This window comes from Cibotium barometz, chromosome 56 (genome assembly GCF_041138505.1).
Source record: "Cibotium barometz isolate CiBa-2024 chromosome 56, ASM4113850v1, whole genome shotgun sequence".
Lineage (NCBI taxonomy): Eukaryota > Viridiplantae > Streptophyta > Polypodiopsida > Cyatheales > Cibotiaceae > Cibotium > Cibotium barometz.
Window position 1 is genome coordinate 24595821 of NC_141101.1, and position 17467 is coordinate 24613287.

The window sequence follows — 17467 nt, forward strand, 5'->3', positions numbered from 1 at the left end:
TGTTAGCGCTATCCTCTCTTCTGGGCACCAACTGTTGAAGTGATGTCAGTCCATTGTTCTTCCTGTCAGCTGTAGTCTCTCCTTACAGTAGCTTTTTGCCTCATCTCCTTGCTGTAGTGTCTCCTTGCATAGCTTTTCACCTCTTCTCCGGCTGGCTGTCACCCTCCCCTCCTTCGCTTTTTGCTTGCTTGTCGCCCGTTTTTGTTCACATCAGTCTCTGTTTCTTCTCAGCCTTTTGGCTTTTGTGTGTCTGTGAGAGAGTGTGTGTTCTTTTCCTACTCTGTTTTTGACATGGATTAGCAGCAACATGTAGTCTACTCCCGTCGTGGAGATAGGTTCCGGAGGAAATGGATCCCAAGAGACTCAAAGAATCGTTATCTGTGAACCATGATAACCCTATGTGTAGTACCTGTTTGATGTATTGCATAAGGATTTTGAAGAAAATCACACTGCCTGGGATAAGCCTGAACCCACTTTGAAATACAAAATCTCGATCCAGACTATACTGCTGAGAGTCTAGAAGTTGCATGACAGTTTTGAGCTGCAGCAGATTGATCTGTAGAACTATGAAGTGTTTTTTCAATGTTTTTGGATGTACTTTAATGAGAGCCTTTCACTTTGAGGGTTCTCGAATATAAGATAAAACAGTGGCTTCACAAAAAAGTTGGTATGTGTGTATGTGTGATTGTATATGTAGACATAGCCAAGGCCTTTGACAGAGTGCATTGGGACTTTATACCTCAAGTAATGGACAGAATGGGCTTCGGGCCTAGAATGAAAATTGTCATTTTCTGGCTTCACAAGAGGGAATTTTAGGTAGAGAACGTTCAGCCTCTTGGCATTTTGGGAAATTTGTTCAGTAGGATTGTCAGCTTAGTGCGCTACTCTATGCCAACGCGGTAGGCCTCCGAATCAGGATAACTCAATGTTGTTGCATAGTATTCATTGGAGCAGGGTTTTTGATTGACTACATGCTTTGTCTCATCCAAGAAAAACCTACAATCTGCCTACATTGGGGTTATGTTTTCACTTTTTCACAAGCCATTAGGTAATGTAATATGGGGATGCATCACAGGCCAATCCTGAGAGTCATTTCAGAAATGATGCAACCTTTTCAGCCAGTCCCAATACTTGAGGTGGCAGGGAGACGCTAAGATTGGCTTTTTGATAGGCACCTTCCGGGATGTATTCCTGTGACTTTTTATACGAATTGTTTGTAGCCAAGGCTTCCAGGTTGCTCTTACGTTCCCATGTATTGAGGACCATGCAAATCGCCTCTGGCTTATGTCGAAATCTCTTGCTTGGTGGAAAGGTGCATTAAAAGAATTTGGAAGAGCGGATTGTCCCTCAAGCAACGATGGTTTTGAAAAGATGCAGGGAGGAAGAGAGCTTGAGCTCTTGCAAGCACACACACTCACACAAACCCTAGAAGAGAACACACAAGATGAGAGGCTAAAATTTTTTCTCTTCGTCTTCTTCTTTACAACAAAAGGATTCTACCAAAAGATAAGGGAAATACAACATAAGTACTATGTACATGCGGTCCATAATGTGAACATGCTAAGTGAGTGAGTTGGCAAGATAAGTATGCCATAACTAAGTGGTGGACTAGTAGCTGGTGTAGTCCAGTTGTAGAATCACTGGCGAAGATCTATCATGTCAGTATCCTACCAAACATGCTAGGGATGTAAGTGGCAGAAAAGATCACTCAGGCATACCATAAGTGTCTCGTGTTGAGCTTGACATCTCAACACTCCCCCTCAAGCTCAACTACATCTCTAGGACTCCAAGCATAATCCGGAATCTGGGAAGCTTCTTTGCTCCTAGGGCTTTCGTGAAAATGTCAGCTACCTGCTCCTTTGTGCTAACATACATGAAATCAATGTCTCGTGCTAAGACTCTCTCTCATGAAATGATAGTGGATCTCTATGTGTTTAGTCCGCGCATGAAAAATCAGGTTTCTCGCCAACTATATACTGCACAGGTTGTCACAATAGATGACAACCTGTCTGTAATTTGCAGCCCCAAATCACTAAGTAGCTTGCACAACCAAGCTACCTCTCAACTTCCTCTGCACTATTACTCCCAACAATCAAGTCATCCACATAGATTGTGATGACCACAAGGCTCTTATCACTCTATCGCACATAGAGTGAATGATCAGCATTTGCTACATGAAAGCCAATGGTGATAAGATATTGTGCTATCTTATCATGCCATGCTCTCGGTGCCTGTTTCAAGCCATATAAAGCTTTAAGCAACTTGCATAGAAAATCAGGGTGACCCACATCTTCATAGCTTGGTGGTTAATCCATATACCATAGTCACAAGGGACGGGGGACGGGGACGGAAATGGGACGGGGGACAGCCATAAGTAGGGAACGAGGACGGGGGAGGGAACGACACTAAAAAAATATTTTTTTTGAAGTTTTTCTACTCTACACTTATTCTGTTTCGGAAGTACATCAAAATGAGCACAAATTTACACTAAAATGGTAAGCTTTTGAGTTATATTAACAAAATACGTCGGTCAAAGAGTGAAGGTGTTGACTGTTGATTGTATTAATAATTAAGTAGATGCAAAATGAGTCATGACTCAAGAGTGAGGACTAAGCCTTAAGGAGGCACAATACATGGAAGGACTCAAATGACAAAAAGTGCTAAAGCCTAGAGCTAAGAAGAAGGCCCATGATTCATGATCCATGAATGATCATCCACGTGAAGTGCTCACCTCATGGTCATGGGTAGCTTGTGCCAAAGGAACATCAAGCTCATCCTTAGAGTAAAGCCATTGGTACTACATGAGTTTGTACCGGGTGAGGGGAGCTTTTTGGCTCTTGATGCCCTCTACCAGACTATCACCTACATATATCATGTATACACATTAGTTAGAGACTACCTCATCGACTCTTCCAGGTAGTTTGCGTAGAACAGACAGATCAAGTTTGATTCACATGGCCATTAGATGAATCGCCCCCACAAACACAACACTGCCTCCCCCCCCCCCTCTTTCCCCTTCTCCCTCTTTTTATATAGGCTGGATGACCCTTGCCCCCCCTTTTTTACCCACAAAACCACATTGGGGGCCTGTAATGCTGTTACTACTCCCTAATTTCTCGGGATTCATATTCTTAATTCTCTATTATCCATGGACATGGGTGTTGGTAGCCATGGTATGTTTATGGTTAAGCTTCTCATGTATGTGTATGCCAGCTGTAGTTATGAGATCTTGGCTGCAAAGAAGCATGTTAGGCATTTGATGGATCTTGGAGAACCAAATGCAATACATAATGCTATGGACATTTGATGGATCTTGGAGAGCCAAATGCCACAGCCTTTGTAAATTTCAAGTACTTGTAAATAGATGGGGTTTCTTCCAAAATATGTGTTTAGATGCATATATTTGTGTGCATGGCTTATTTTATTTCTGTCTACTGTTTTGTTTCCTTGGACAATGCCTGGATTTCATTGCATGTGAAGCTCATGGATCTGGGGACGCATGGATTGCACCCATGGGCTAGTAAGTTGCATAATCTGTCTTCAATGCACCCGTTTGTGACAAATGCCATAGGGTGCTCTCCAAGAAAGCACAATCTACCCTGTAATAGGCCTTCTCAAAGTCAAGCAGCACGGTTGCTACATCCTCTCTACGCATGTGCTGATGCTGTCACCTCTGAGAAGGTGAAGATGCTATCCAAGATGCTCCTATCCCAAGTGAACTCTGTTTGGGTACCATGAATGTGATTAGGGAGGTGGGGTAGACAGCACAGGCTAATTGTCATGGCAAGAATTTTGTATGCGGTGCCACTATTGGATCTCCAAATGGTCCTGGCTCTCTTTGGGGATAAGATGGATGAGGCCCGCCATGAGCCTCTCTGGAAGAAAACTTGTCCCTCCCTATGGGCTAGTCACTATGGCCTCAGTGCTGCCGCTGCTGCAGTCCTCCGGGGTCCCTCATGTTGAAGCCACCCCCCATGCACCAATAGTTTGCATGGGGGAGGCCTTGACGCACTTGAATCCAAAAGTCACTGCAATCATGCACCCCATTGTGGGCCGCTATCACCTACATCTTCCCTTCTTCTTGCCATTCGATTGTGAAAGTTTTACCTCAAGATTTTATATTAAGATTTTAGAAAAATCAAGCCTAAGGTTCATATCTCAACGTTTACAAGAGTCTGTTCATTTGTTGAGGACTTTCAAGGTTCCAGGGACTTTGAAGTGTATGATCTGGGTCATACTTCCACTGTTGTGACTTAAGAGACCTGAATTTTGGAGGGGTGTTTTGTACTTTCGGCATTTTTCTTTTCGGTGAGTCTCTATGGTGGATTTCAGAAGGTTACTGGACTACTATTATGAGTTAAACAATCAGCTTTACAATTATATAGTCAATGAACATGACTTAAATCGGGGTTAGTTGGACATATTAAACGATACGATTCATATTGAGATTGTTACGGATTGGTTAGACTACTGCTTTGAACATCTATATTTCAGACTTTTACAAGTTGTACACGTTAGTTATTTGGTCCTAGTCAAATACTATGACTTTTGAGATTTGTTAGACATAACGATAAGACTGTAATGGACAAGCACAAAATTGGCTAACCCATTAGTTTATCCAGTTTTATCCTGAGGTCAACGATCATATTAAGTGAATACCTGTTGGACTTTTGCATGTTGAGACTATATTATACATTGTACATTATATGAGCTTGGAGTTGAATACTGCAATCGACTTGAGCAATTGACTTATGAATCAAGGTCAATCTTGTGACAATGATGTCACAAAAAGGATCATTATTCTTACCCAATTGATCTTGTGAATCAAGGTCGATCTTGTGACATTGATGTCACAAAAAGGATCATTATTCTTACCCAATTGATCAAAGGAACTCCACAAGTGTGAATTCAAATACTATAAGACTCTCTATCTGAGGCATTGATGATATCAGTATGAGACAAAGAGAGAAAGAAAGAAAGATATATTAAGCGTCTACTAAAGACCCAATGGGCCTATGAGACCAAAGTGATACAATAATGTCCATGGCATATCTCATCATGGAATGGAAAATAAAACAGAAAGAAAACATAAATATAGCTATCTCACTGGGGTGATACAAAACTGTCCATGGAAACTCATCATGGAATACTAAGAACATAAAAACATGGGAGCAACATCAGCTTCGAGTAGATGGTATACCACTCTCCAAAATGTGAAGCATGGGGCTGACGAGTATGGCCGAGAGGTCTCCCTCAGCTATATCACGTGGAAAGGTAGCTCGATGGTGGTGGAGCATGTCCTGGATCTGGAGCTGATAAGGTGATCGTGGTGAGATTCGAAGGACTGAATGGCTTTGCAACTGTCATTGTATGCTGCGATTGGGTCCTTCTCATTAGGGTCGTAACAGTGGATGCCCTCCTTATCTCTCATGGTAGGAGATTTCAACCATAGAGTCAGATATGGTTGTCTCGGCAGTTTTGCACGAAGCTCTAGTTCTTTAGATATCATTTTTTGAGTCACCAAGGATGGGTTCATTGAGAAACCCAGTTATCTCTAATGGCATGTCCCATGCCATTGGTCTCTTGAGGGTATCTTCCAACCGCTTCAAGATAGATACAGGGAGAGTAGAGGGCATCCATAGAAGGAGTAGAATGTTGACTATGCATGACTAAAGAGATAGACATAGGAACATTTTCTATTCATATACCCACCTTACTATGAGATGTTGTAGTGTCACTTGAGAGAGGGGTTTGGTACTTTGTCATGGGTGATGCATAACAGAGGTCAGAGATGTTTGAACTTTGGGCGTGTACCTGTCAGATATGTGTCGTTGCAGGGAGGCCCTGATGAGGTCACACGCAGGGAGGCAGGGTCAACAGGATACCACCCAAAAATCTATCAACACTTCTTTGGCTCCCATCAGATGAATATGACAGATAACCAATCCTGCCTGTGTTAAGGGAGTAAACAGATCATGGACGATAGATCCAAATTTTCCAGGAGAGTCCACCCCTGAGCCCGACATATGCTGACCTTGTGCACACACACGGAGTCCTTAGAAAGAGGGCACAGTTCCTGTAGAGAGGTAGACGCCCCTCTTTCGAGAGATCTGGGTCCTCTTGCTGTGTCAGCTTCAGATTTGGGGCACTGTCTGGTGCCATAGAGAGGCACCGACACAGGAGGTGAACATCAACACCATGTACCCTATTGCAGGGGAAGATGAAACATGATGGATTCCATCTGTTTTATTGTATATGAAGGGCACACATCGTTTGCAGGCCCTCTTTCTTTTGGTAGATAAGCTTTTATAAGGATCATTTGTAGTATTTCTTGGTGTCATAGACCCTTTCGGTATTTAATATAGTCTTTCTTTCTTTCTCTCTCTTGGAGTTGGGCGCATCTTCCATCACCTAGTTGAGGGGTCAGTTTCAAGATATGGGGGTGGCATTGCTTAGGAGATTATAACTAGCATGGCCTCCTGGAAGGTTTGGAAGGAAAGATGTTGATATGCCATTGATACCATTTCTACTTTACAATGTAAATGCTGTGTTTGTTTGATGTCAAACTTCAATCACATTTTGAAAGGTCTTTGAAGCATGGAGCTTTTCCCTGTCATGATTTTCCTTGAATCACAATCTCTGGTGGGACAGCACGGTGATACGACACCTGAATGTAACTTCACCATAATTGGTTTACTTTTCAGAGTCATTTTCTATACTCAGAGCTCTCATATTTTGAACATCATGCATGCTGAGTAGAAGTCTTCGTCTATGTGGTAGAATCATGAGTCTATTCAATTCTAAAAACAGTCATGGCTACCCAATGCCCATACATGCTCAATGAGGTGTTAATTGATAATGAAATTAAGGAAATAATTTTTTTCTAAGTAATTTTAAGAAATTATCAGAGACAACAAATTGCGACATGACAAGGTGACTGGAAGCTTTAAAATTCTCTTGCTTTATTGCTTGTAGACTTGTGGTTGCTGGGAAAAATCAATAGAAGTAGCATCAAAATATGATCACGTAAATTTGAAGAATGTTCATCATGCTTATGCAAAACATCTAGAGGCTATTGGTGACATTCAAATGGCAATACGACATTATGAATCATCAAATACCCATAGGTAAGTACTACTTTGGAATACAAGTTTAGTAAATTTTTCATTTAACGTAAGTGGACAGTTTCCTTTGTATGCCTCCAAGCATTTCAATACCTTTGCAGACTATTTGTGGGACTTAAGGTCATAAAATAGGTGTTTTTCCTTGCCTTGGGTGCCTGCCAACTGGAACAAAATATGTGGCTTTTGGGTGCCTTGAACTGGAGGCTGGTGGACAGCTTTCAGTGGATCACCCGAGGCATCCAAGTTCATTATCTTGGATGCCAGTTGGGCTTTCACCTCTCCCTTGAGAAGTAGATTGGCCCCCTTCTTATGAGCGTTTGTCGGAAGCTCCTACACTAGAGTGCAATGAGAGTATCGCTTGGAGGCAAGGTTGTGGTAGCTAATCAGGTCCAGCCACCTCACTTATGTAGTGACTACAGCTGCTTTAATAACCGTCCAGTCATAAATAGCCAGTATTCATGGATTTATTAATTATGAGCCTTAGCCACATGTATCAGCCTGCTTTCCCTAATCTCGGGCCCCCCTAATCCAACCAGATAACCTTGCCAGATTAGGCCACTAATCCCGAGGATTTGTGTCATGTATGTAACAGGAGTCCTCGCCTACCTATGCATATTCATTGTATTCCACTGCCATTGTAGATGATGGATCCGGTGTCAATTGATGCCGAATTTACATTAGAGGTGGTAGGCCTCAAGATAACCAGGCCAACGAACTTTTCTGCGCAGATGGCCAACCAACATGAAGTGATCTCTGTTTGTCTGGTGGAAGGTGTCAAAGTGGAAATTGTGGACACCACCTTCTCGATTTTGTGGTGATCCGGCTACCACAAGTAAAGGGAGCTTACTCATTCCACATTGGGAGACCATGGCTGAGGTGCGCAGGTGTGCTGCATGACTAGGGATCCGACAAGTTGTGGATTTCCCAAGAGCATGGCCTGAGAACTAAGCTAGAGGAAGGTCTTGGTCATGGTGTGTGGCACTAATGTGGTGCCAACAATCTCTGGTTTGTCTTCCTGACCCACACCAGGTGTTGTACCCTATGACTCAAAAATACTTGACTGGCTCTCCAGTCTGTGGACAGCCTCAACTATCCCATGGTGGAAACCATAGTGGTGTCCCAAGAAGTTTCTACACTTGGGGTGTGACCGCTCCCTACAGGAGGCCTACAGATCGGAGGACAATATACATGATTAAGAAACATGGGGGCACCTGGTACAACAAGTACAATCCAGGTACAACAGGTACATCACACGTGTGAAAGGTACAGCAAGTACTATTCAGCAGGTACAATCAGGTACATCACACGTGTGAAAGGTACAGCAGGTATAATACATGTGGGCAGCAGGTACATGCAGGTACTGTTTAGCAGGTACAACACACATGGGCAGCAGGTATAGGCAGGTACTGTTCAGCAGGTACAGCACACGTGGGCAACAGGTACAGGTAGGTACTATTCAAGCAGGTACAGCACACGTGGGCAGCAGGTATAGGCAGGTACTGTTCAGCAGGTACAGCACACGTGTGAAAGGGTACAACAGGTACAGCAAATTCAGCAGATTTCAGCACATTCAGCACGTGTGTAATCAGAAGCAGCAGGTACAGCACATGTGATTTATTTATTTATTTATTTATTTTTTTTCAGAAAGAGACTTCTATTAAGCATGAGAAAAACATACAACAATCATAGCTATAAGCCGGAAGAGAATAGAATCACCCCAATATGTAAGGTGATTTCAATCATTGAGGAGCATCATGATGCCATGTAAGACCTGTGGTACTAGAGGAAAAGAAGATGCCATGGTCCCATTCCCGCATAAATATCACACGCTTCGCTTGCGCAGAACGAGAGGGCCCCTGAATGCGAGCCCAAGTAGCCATAAGAGAGTGGATGATATCACCCCATATAGTACTAATGCACTAAGACCCAAAAATCTGGACACCCTCAATAGCCTCCGTGCATCTAGCTCTCGAGATCCTCCCCAACTGGTGTCAATTCTCTGTCTAGGGGGTGTATGATCAGAGTGAGGAACATCCTGCAATAAACCATGCTGGGCAATATCTCTATGAATGAAAAAAACAGAATCTGTACCACTGTCCTCATAAAAAAGTTGCGGACCGGACTGGGAGAGCCAAGCAGCTGCCCCCCAAGTCACATGCATGGTCAGCCACTCAATTTGCCCATAAATTGGGCTACAGGACCCCAAATCTGCTGTGCAATGCTGCATCCCCATAGACAATGTTGTACGGACTCAAAATCTGCCGCACATCTAGGATAGGAAGGTGCTACACTGAAAACTGATCTCCACTGATTGGTGGGGAGACCACCATGTAAGAATAACCAAAAGAAATGAGAGATCTGGCTCCTTCTGTATGAGTGCCAAAGTCTATGCCAATATCTGCACTATATCACTGGAGAAATATCATAGCTCTCCCAATGAGGCCTGAGAGTAGGGATCCTATGCATCTATCAAGTGAGGAGAAGCCTGGCATTCCGAACAGTGAAACTGAAAAAAGTAAGGCTTTTCAAAGGATCGAAGGCATCAATCCACTCCCACTCTCTTGGATCCCACTATAGATATCTGATAGGACTGCCACCATATAGCCACAAACACCAAGAGCCATGAGTCACTATCTGAGGAGAAGTGTCAATGAACCAGTGCTTCCCCGAGCGACCAACAATCCTCACTGGACTAAGTCCAGTATTTGGTATGATCTCCTCCATACTACATCTCCTCAATCTCCCACCAGGCATGATAGAATGAATGAGGAAATCTGTATCCTCCTGGCCTGGGAGAGCAATGACCTGCAGAGGTATGCCTAGCACATGTGAATTCAGCAGGCGGGTAGAGCAGATTCACACGTGTGAATTCAGCAGCAGCAGATTTAGGGCTAGGCGATGGAGAAAGAGAGGGGAGATGGCAAGCGATGGAGAAAATGCAGCCAGCCCTCCCATGTGGAAAAAATTACTCAAAAATTTCATGCAAGACTTTCCCCAAAGGTTATAAAACCGTAATTCATGTTTAATACCATGGGCACCCACACTAGAAAATATCGAGCCCTTCTTTTAAATGTGTGTGAACACATTATCTTATAAATATTAAAGTTGGCTATAACTTATGGATTTTACATTTTTAAAAGGGAAAAATGGTAATACTTACCACCTGTTCACATGCCACACCAATGTGTCAGCAAGCAGCACTCCATGGTACATTGGGGGCATCCCCGTCTAGTGTACTGGCAATGCATAACAGGCAAACACACACAAACAAGTCATGCAAAAACAAATTTATGCATGCAGTCATAAATGCATGTGCACATGTAATGGACGAAATCTCCCTTTCATGAAACTTGTACAAAAAGTTTCTGTCGGGCACAAAACTGGTGCGAAAGAAATATAAATATATGTCCTGGTCTTTCTATGGAGTGACAGTCCCATAGGTAAGATGCCATCCTGGCCATACACGGGTGGCACCAACAGGCTCCCGTCCATACAGCATGAAGCAGGTCACACACGGGTGGCACGAAACTGGTTCCCGTCCATGTGACGTAGTAGTGGTCACACACGGGTGGCACTAATCTGGCTCGTCCATGTGACACCAAAAGACTAGTCCTTCCACATGGGACACTGGCCTGGCCCCATGTGAACATGGCACAAGTTTGGCCGCTCTATGGAGTGACAGTCCCATAGAAAATGACACCAACAGGCTCTCGTCCATACAACACGAAGCACGTCACACACGGGTGGTACAAAACTGGTTCTCGTCCATGTGACGTAGTACTGGTTACACACGGGTGGCACTAATTTGGCTTCCGTCCATGTGACACCAAAAGACTAGCCCTTCCACATGGGACACTGGCCTGGCTCCATGTGAACATGGCACATATCTGGGCGCTCTATGGAGTGGCAGTTCCATAGAAGTGGCTCCAGAAATGGAGATGGACCAAATGGTGACATCCCCTCGGGCTTCTAAACAGTTGTCTTCAACTGAAAAGCCTCAAGATATGCCTGCAAAAGCTGAGAGTAGTCAGCAAAATAATGCTCGTCTACCAACTTTGCATCAATTGGCAAATAATTTTTAAATTTCACAAGGTATCTCCTGGAAAGCTTCCCTGTGGTAACTTTCTCTCCTTGTGAAATACAATCTGCTCTGGCTGAAGGATTTCCTCAAGCTCATCAACTTTTGGCGGATCTTCTATGACAGGTTCCTCTGGATCTGGCCCCACATACTTCCGCAAAAGACTCACATGAAAAGCATTGTGAATCTTCCAATGGCTGGGTAAAGCAAGCTTGAAGGACACTTCATTGATCTTGTCAACCACTTTGAAGGGTCCATAATATTTAGTAGAAAGCTTTGGATATGATCCCTCTCGTCTTGGCCTCTTCCGAAGTCTAGCTTTCTCAAATTTCAGCAATACCCAATTACTTTCCTTGACTTGCATGTCCCTTCTATGCTTGTCAGCAGCCCTCTTATGCTTGTCTTGTGACCTTGCAATGGCTGTCTGCACCTGAGCAAAGGCTATATCCAAGTCACGCACATACTCATCAGCTGCAAAAATCTCATCCTTTGTACGAAGCATGGGTGGCAAGACTGCTCTGCCATAAATAATCTCAAACGGGGCCTGTCCCATGGAGGCATGAACTGTGTTGTTGTAGGTAAACTCTACAAGTGGAAGATACTTCTCCCACGTAGTCTTTTGATTTGCCACATAACTGTGTATTTGTAGGTAAACTCTACAAGTGGAAGATACTTCTCCCACGCAGTCTTTTGATCTGCCACATAACACTTCAACAAATCCAACACGGCTGAATTCGCAGCTTCATTTTGGCCATCCATTTGGGATGATAAGCTGATAAAAACTCAAGCTTAGTGCCCATGTTATCAAATAAAGCCCTCCAAAAGAGGCTCATAGTGCTAGGATCGCTATCCCCAATGATGGGACTTAGGCATACCATGATACTTGAATATGTGAGCAAGAAAAAGCTTCACCATATGATCAACTTTAATGGTTTTCTTGACAGGCAAGAATTGAGCTTGCTTGCTAAACCTGTCCACAATGGTCCAAATAGCATCATTCCCATGCTGGGATCTAGGCAAATCCATAATGAAGTCCATATTAATGCTTTCCCATGGCTGCGAGGGAATAGGCAAAGGCTGAAGCAAACCTGGAGGCTTTTGCCTATCAAATTTCACCTTTTGGCAAATAATACATGCGCGTACATATGCCTCAATGTCTTTACGCATGCTTGGCCAAAAGAAATCTCTCTCAATCATGCGTGTAGTAGGCATGATACCTCTATGACCAGCATATCCTTTCGACGCATATTCTTCACCACACATAAGCAGTTATCCTTCATAAGATAACCCTCTTTGATCACATAAGAGGCATGTGAGTGACCAGCCATCAAATCAGTCCATATATGGCAAAAATCAGCATCCAAATGATACAAATCTCGCATAGCTGATAAGTCCCCATGAGAGGCCACTGAAACTGCAGCCACATAAGGCCTCTTGGACAATTCATCTGCCACTACATTCTTCTTTCCCGGAGTATGTACAATCTAAAAATGAAACATGGAAAGAAAGTTTGCCATTCTCATCTGCTTCTCCGAGAGCTTTGTTTGAGATAGAAAATATCTCAAGCTTTGATGATCTGTCTTGACTACAAATTCAGCCCCAAGAAGATAATGCTTCCATATCTTTAAGGCATGAATTACAGCCAAGAGCTCTTTTTCATACATGTCCATATGAAGCTCGGCATCATGCAATGGATGGCTCTCATATGCAACTGCATGACCTTCTTGATTTAGGACAGCCCCTATACAATTCCGACATGCATCACATTCCACCGTGAATGGCTTTTGCAAGTCGGGAACAATCAATACAGGTCCCATTTGATAGCATTCTTGAGTTGCAAAAAGGCCTCTTGCTCCTTTGAAGTCCATTTAAAAGTGGCTTTCTTCTTCGTAAGATCATTCAAAGGCGTGGCAATCATAGCAAAATGCCTTATAAAGTGCCTGTAGTATGAACATAACCCCAAAAAGCTACGTACCTCATGTACATTTTGCAACTCTGGCCAATTCCGAATGGTTTCAATCTTGGTAGGATCCATTCTTACACCATCCTTGGATACAATGTGGCCCAAATAGTGTATCTCTGAAAGAAAGAACTCACTTTTCTTGGCATTAATGAATGAAGAGTTTATGCTTCCGCAACTCTTCAAGCACTGTAGCCAAATGAGTCCTATGCTCTTGCTCATTCTTGGAGAAAACCAAGATGTCATCAAAGAATACACCTGTGAATTTTCGATGGGGTCGGAATATTCTATCCATCATATGATTGAATGTGGCTGGGGCATTGGTGAGACCAAAAGGCATCACCAAAAACTCATGCAATCCAAAAGCTGTCCTGAATGCAGTTTTGTGGATATCCTCTGGCACCACTCGTATCTAGTGATAACCACTCTTCAAATCAATACGGCTGAAACAAATCGAGCCATCAAGCTTATCCAAGATGTCATCGTTGCATGGGATTGGAAATCGGTTCTTGATGGTGAGCTTATTTAGAGCTCTATAATCCACACACATGCGGAATGACCCATCTTTCTTTTGTACAAGAAGCATGGGAGAACAAAAAGGTGAGGAGCTTGGCTGAACCAAACCTTTCTCCAAAAGCTCATTAACCTGCTTCATAATCTCTTCTTGTTGTGCGGCACTCACACGATATGCGGGTTTGTTAGGTGGAGAACTACCTGGCACAAGATCTATGCGATGATCCTCAGGCCTTTGAGGAGGTAGTTCACCTGGCAATGCATCAGCAAAACAATCTTTGTATGCATGAAGAAAATTCAGCCTATCCTGAGTCAAAACATTCACATTTTCATGACTTTGTTCAATGTTATCATCACGAACAAAAACCAAATACACGTAAAGACTCTTTTTCATTGCTTTTTTAATCTGGATGTGAGATGCAACTGGAATAGAATCCCCTTCCTTGCCAGCATCAATAACATGCATGCGGGCCTTTATGCATAAAGGAAATTTTGTTTGTCTTGTACTCTTTACGGGGCTCAAGCCTATGATGCCATGGCTTGCCAAGCAATACATCACATCCATTTAGAGGTGCAACCAAGAAATGCTCATGATCAAGATAATCCTGAATATGTATGCGCAACTTCCCAATAAGTGGGGTAACTTGCACCTCTTTACCAACAAAGGCAGTTTCTGCTTCAATTTGAGGCTCCCTGTCCTCAACCTCAATGCCCAAGGTGGCTGCCATTTGGGTAGAGATGAAGTTATCTGTTGCACAATCATCAAACATAAATAAAGTGGGCTGATCCTTGATTTGGCCCCATGCTTTGCATACCATCCTCTCTTTACCATCATGCTTCGTGTTTCCCTGCACATCGGGAACAACATGCACATTTGCCTTGGGTTGCTTGTCCTCATGCTTTTGTTTGTGGTTGGGGCATTGCCTAAACATATACTCTTTACTTCCACAAGAAAAGCATTTCCCCTCTTTTGCATATTGCTCTCTTTGCTCGGGGGTCAAGCTAAATTTGTTCTTCTTTGGCCCATTATCCTTGGATGAGGTATTTTCAGCTTTACCTCCCTTTTGGGCTTCTCGAAAGCTCTTTTCAGGTGGCTGTCCACCTTTTTGTAGGTTTGGACAGCCCTCTCTTTGCCCTTGGAACCACCTTGATCTTGCTTGATTTTAAGCACCAATTGCTCCGTAGCAAGAGCAGATGCTAAAGCTGCTCTAAGGTGTGTTTCGGGTGCAATTCGATGCCCGAACGGTAGGCTGGTTGCAACCCGGAATGAAACTTTCTTTTCTTTTCGTCTTCGGAGAGTTGCATGAAAGGAGTAACCTCGAGCAAAACTTTCAAAATTTGCTCACATACTGTTGCACACTCTCATTATCCTTTTGGTCTATCTCACTTTTGGGTGAGTGTATGCTCTGCATTTGGAGGCAAAAATTGGGTATAAAATCTGTCCTTGAACTCTTTCCAAGTGCAAATGGGATCTTTGGTGGTCTTTTCAGTGATCCACCAATGGGCAGCCGTCCCCTTCAAAAACATGCTTGCATGACGGATTTTGGACTTCTCAGTGAGGTCCTCTTCACTAAATGCAATATCAAACTAAGCCACAAAAGCAAGCACCTTAGAAGCATCAAACTCCCCATGATAGGCATCAAACTTCATTGACTTGTCCCTTGCCTTGAACTCCTTGAGCTTTTTGGCATGAGGCTCAAGTTCTTGCCTCTTTCTCTTGCCCTTGTCCAACGGGGCAGCTCTCTCTACATGAGCTTCATGGGCAATCTTAGGTGTTTCACTTAGCAAAGTGACATGGGCCTTTTGTTCTTGTGGCCCCACTGCATGTGACCTCGCTGAAAGATGCATTGTCTTACGAGACAACTCAGTAGGCAAAGTCTTTTGGCTTGCATGCTGACCACTGTCTCCATGATGTACATACTTGGAATCCATAAGGCCTTCAGCATGCATAAATCTGTTTCCTCCTGTGCCGTGAGGAGTGGATGCATGGTGAGAAGTGACCGACACTTCTTCTTTATGCAAATATGATCTCAACCTTTGAGAGGCTGGGTCTCCATGTTTCAAACGGGGTGGATTCTTGAACATAAGCTGTCCATCCTCTCCTTCTTTTAGGTCACCCTTTCGGATAAGATAAGAGAGTGCCAACTCCCTTGGCTGCTTGCCCACTTCTCGAGCCATAGACTCAAAAGTCATGTCCACCATAGCATCAGTTTTCTTGGCTTCTATGACACTTTGTACATGGGGGTCTTCATGCAAGAATTTCAGCTCTTGCTCTTTTGCATGCAAGAACCTCTTCATGTGCTCCAACTTAGCTCTTAATGCATTGGGCTCTTCCTCATGCATGGGCTCTTTACCACGTGATGGCTGTCCCATCAATGCACTATCATAAACTCTCTCAAGAGGCTTATGCCTTCCATGCAATGCATTGGAATCCCGTGAAGCACTTTATTGGTCCCTCGAATTCGGCACTTCCAATGGGTTGCCCTGGCTGTCCATTGAGTCAAGTGTCTGTACTTGCTTCCGATCTCAAAACTCCGTGTCTTCTCTTAAGAAAGAGAGACGACCGGGCTCTGATACCAATGTGACTGCTCCCTACAGGAGGCCTACAGATCGGAAGACTATATACACAATTAAGAAACATGGGGGCACTTGGTACAACAAGTACAGTAGGTACAATTTGCAACAGGTACAATCAGGTACATCACACATGTGAAAGGTCCAACAGGTACTACTCAATAGGTACAATCAGGTACATCACACGTGTGAAAGGTCCAGCAGGTACTATTCAGTACGTACAGTACACGTGGGCAGCAGGTAGAAGCATGTACTGTTCAGCAGGTACATCACATGTGGGCAGCAGGTACTGTTCAGCAGGTACAGCACACAGGGGCAGCAGGTGCAGGCAGGTATTGTTCAGCAGGTACAACACACGTGGGCAGCAGGTACAGGCAGGTATTGTTCAGTAGGTACAGCACAGGTGTGAAAGGGTACAGCAGGTACTGCTCAGCAGGTACAACAGATTCAGCAGATTTCAGCACATTCAACAGCAGGTACAACAGGTACAACACATGTGAATTCAGTAGGCGGGTACAGCAGATTCACACGTGTGAATTCAGCAGCAGTACATTTAGGGCCAGGCGATGGAGAAAATGCAGCCAACCCTGCCACGTGGGAAAAATTACTCAAAAATTTCATGCAAGACTTTCCCCAAAGGTTATAAAACCTTAATTCATGTTTAATACCATGGGCACCCACACTAGAAAATGTCCAGCCCTTCTTTTAAATGTGTGTGAACACATTAGCTTATAAATATTAAAGTTGGCTATAACTTATGGATTTTACATTTTTAAAAGGGGAAAATGGTACCACCTGCTCACATGCCACACCAATGTGTCAGCAAGTAGCACTTCACGGTACACTGGGGGCGTCCCTGTCCAGTGTACTGGCACAGTATAACAGGCAAACACACGCAAATAAGTCATGCAAAAACAAATTTATGCATGCAATCATAAATGTATGTGCACATGTAATGGATGAAATCTCCCTTTCATGAAACTTGTACAAAAAGTTTCTGTCGGGCACATTGCGTAACAGAAATATAAATATATGTCCTGGTCTTCCTATGGAGTGACAGTCCCATAGGTAAGACGCCATCCTGGCCATACACGGGTGGCACCAACTGGCTCCCGTCCATACAGCACGAAGCAGATCACACATGGGTGGCACGAAACTGGTTCCTGTTCATGTGACGCAGTAGTGGTCACACACGGGTGGCACTAATCTGGGTCCCTT

General features: G+C 43.7%; 1 protein-coding gene across 15 annotated transcripts in view; it reads left to right on the top strand.

Annotated features, from left to right (window-relative positions):
• Positions 1-17467, top strand: part of LOC147607047 (uncharacterized) — a 151514-nt gene that overhangs the window by 79369 nt on the left and 54678 nt on the right. For all 15 annotated transcript variants that reach the window (XR_015264913.1, XM_086791589.1, XM_086791598.1 and 12 more), the window contains one exon: positions 6976-7127. Coding sequence is in view for 14 of the 15 variants with exons in the window: in XM_086791589.1 (XP_086647715.1) it covers positions 6976-7127 (152 nt within the window). In the remaining variant the exon portion in view is untranslated. The remainder of the gene's footprint in view (positions 1-6975; positions 7128-17467) is intronic.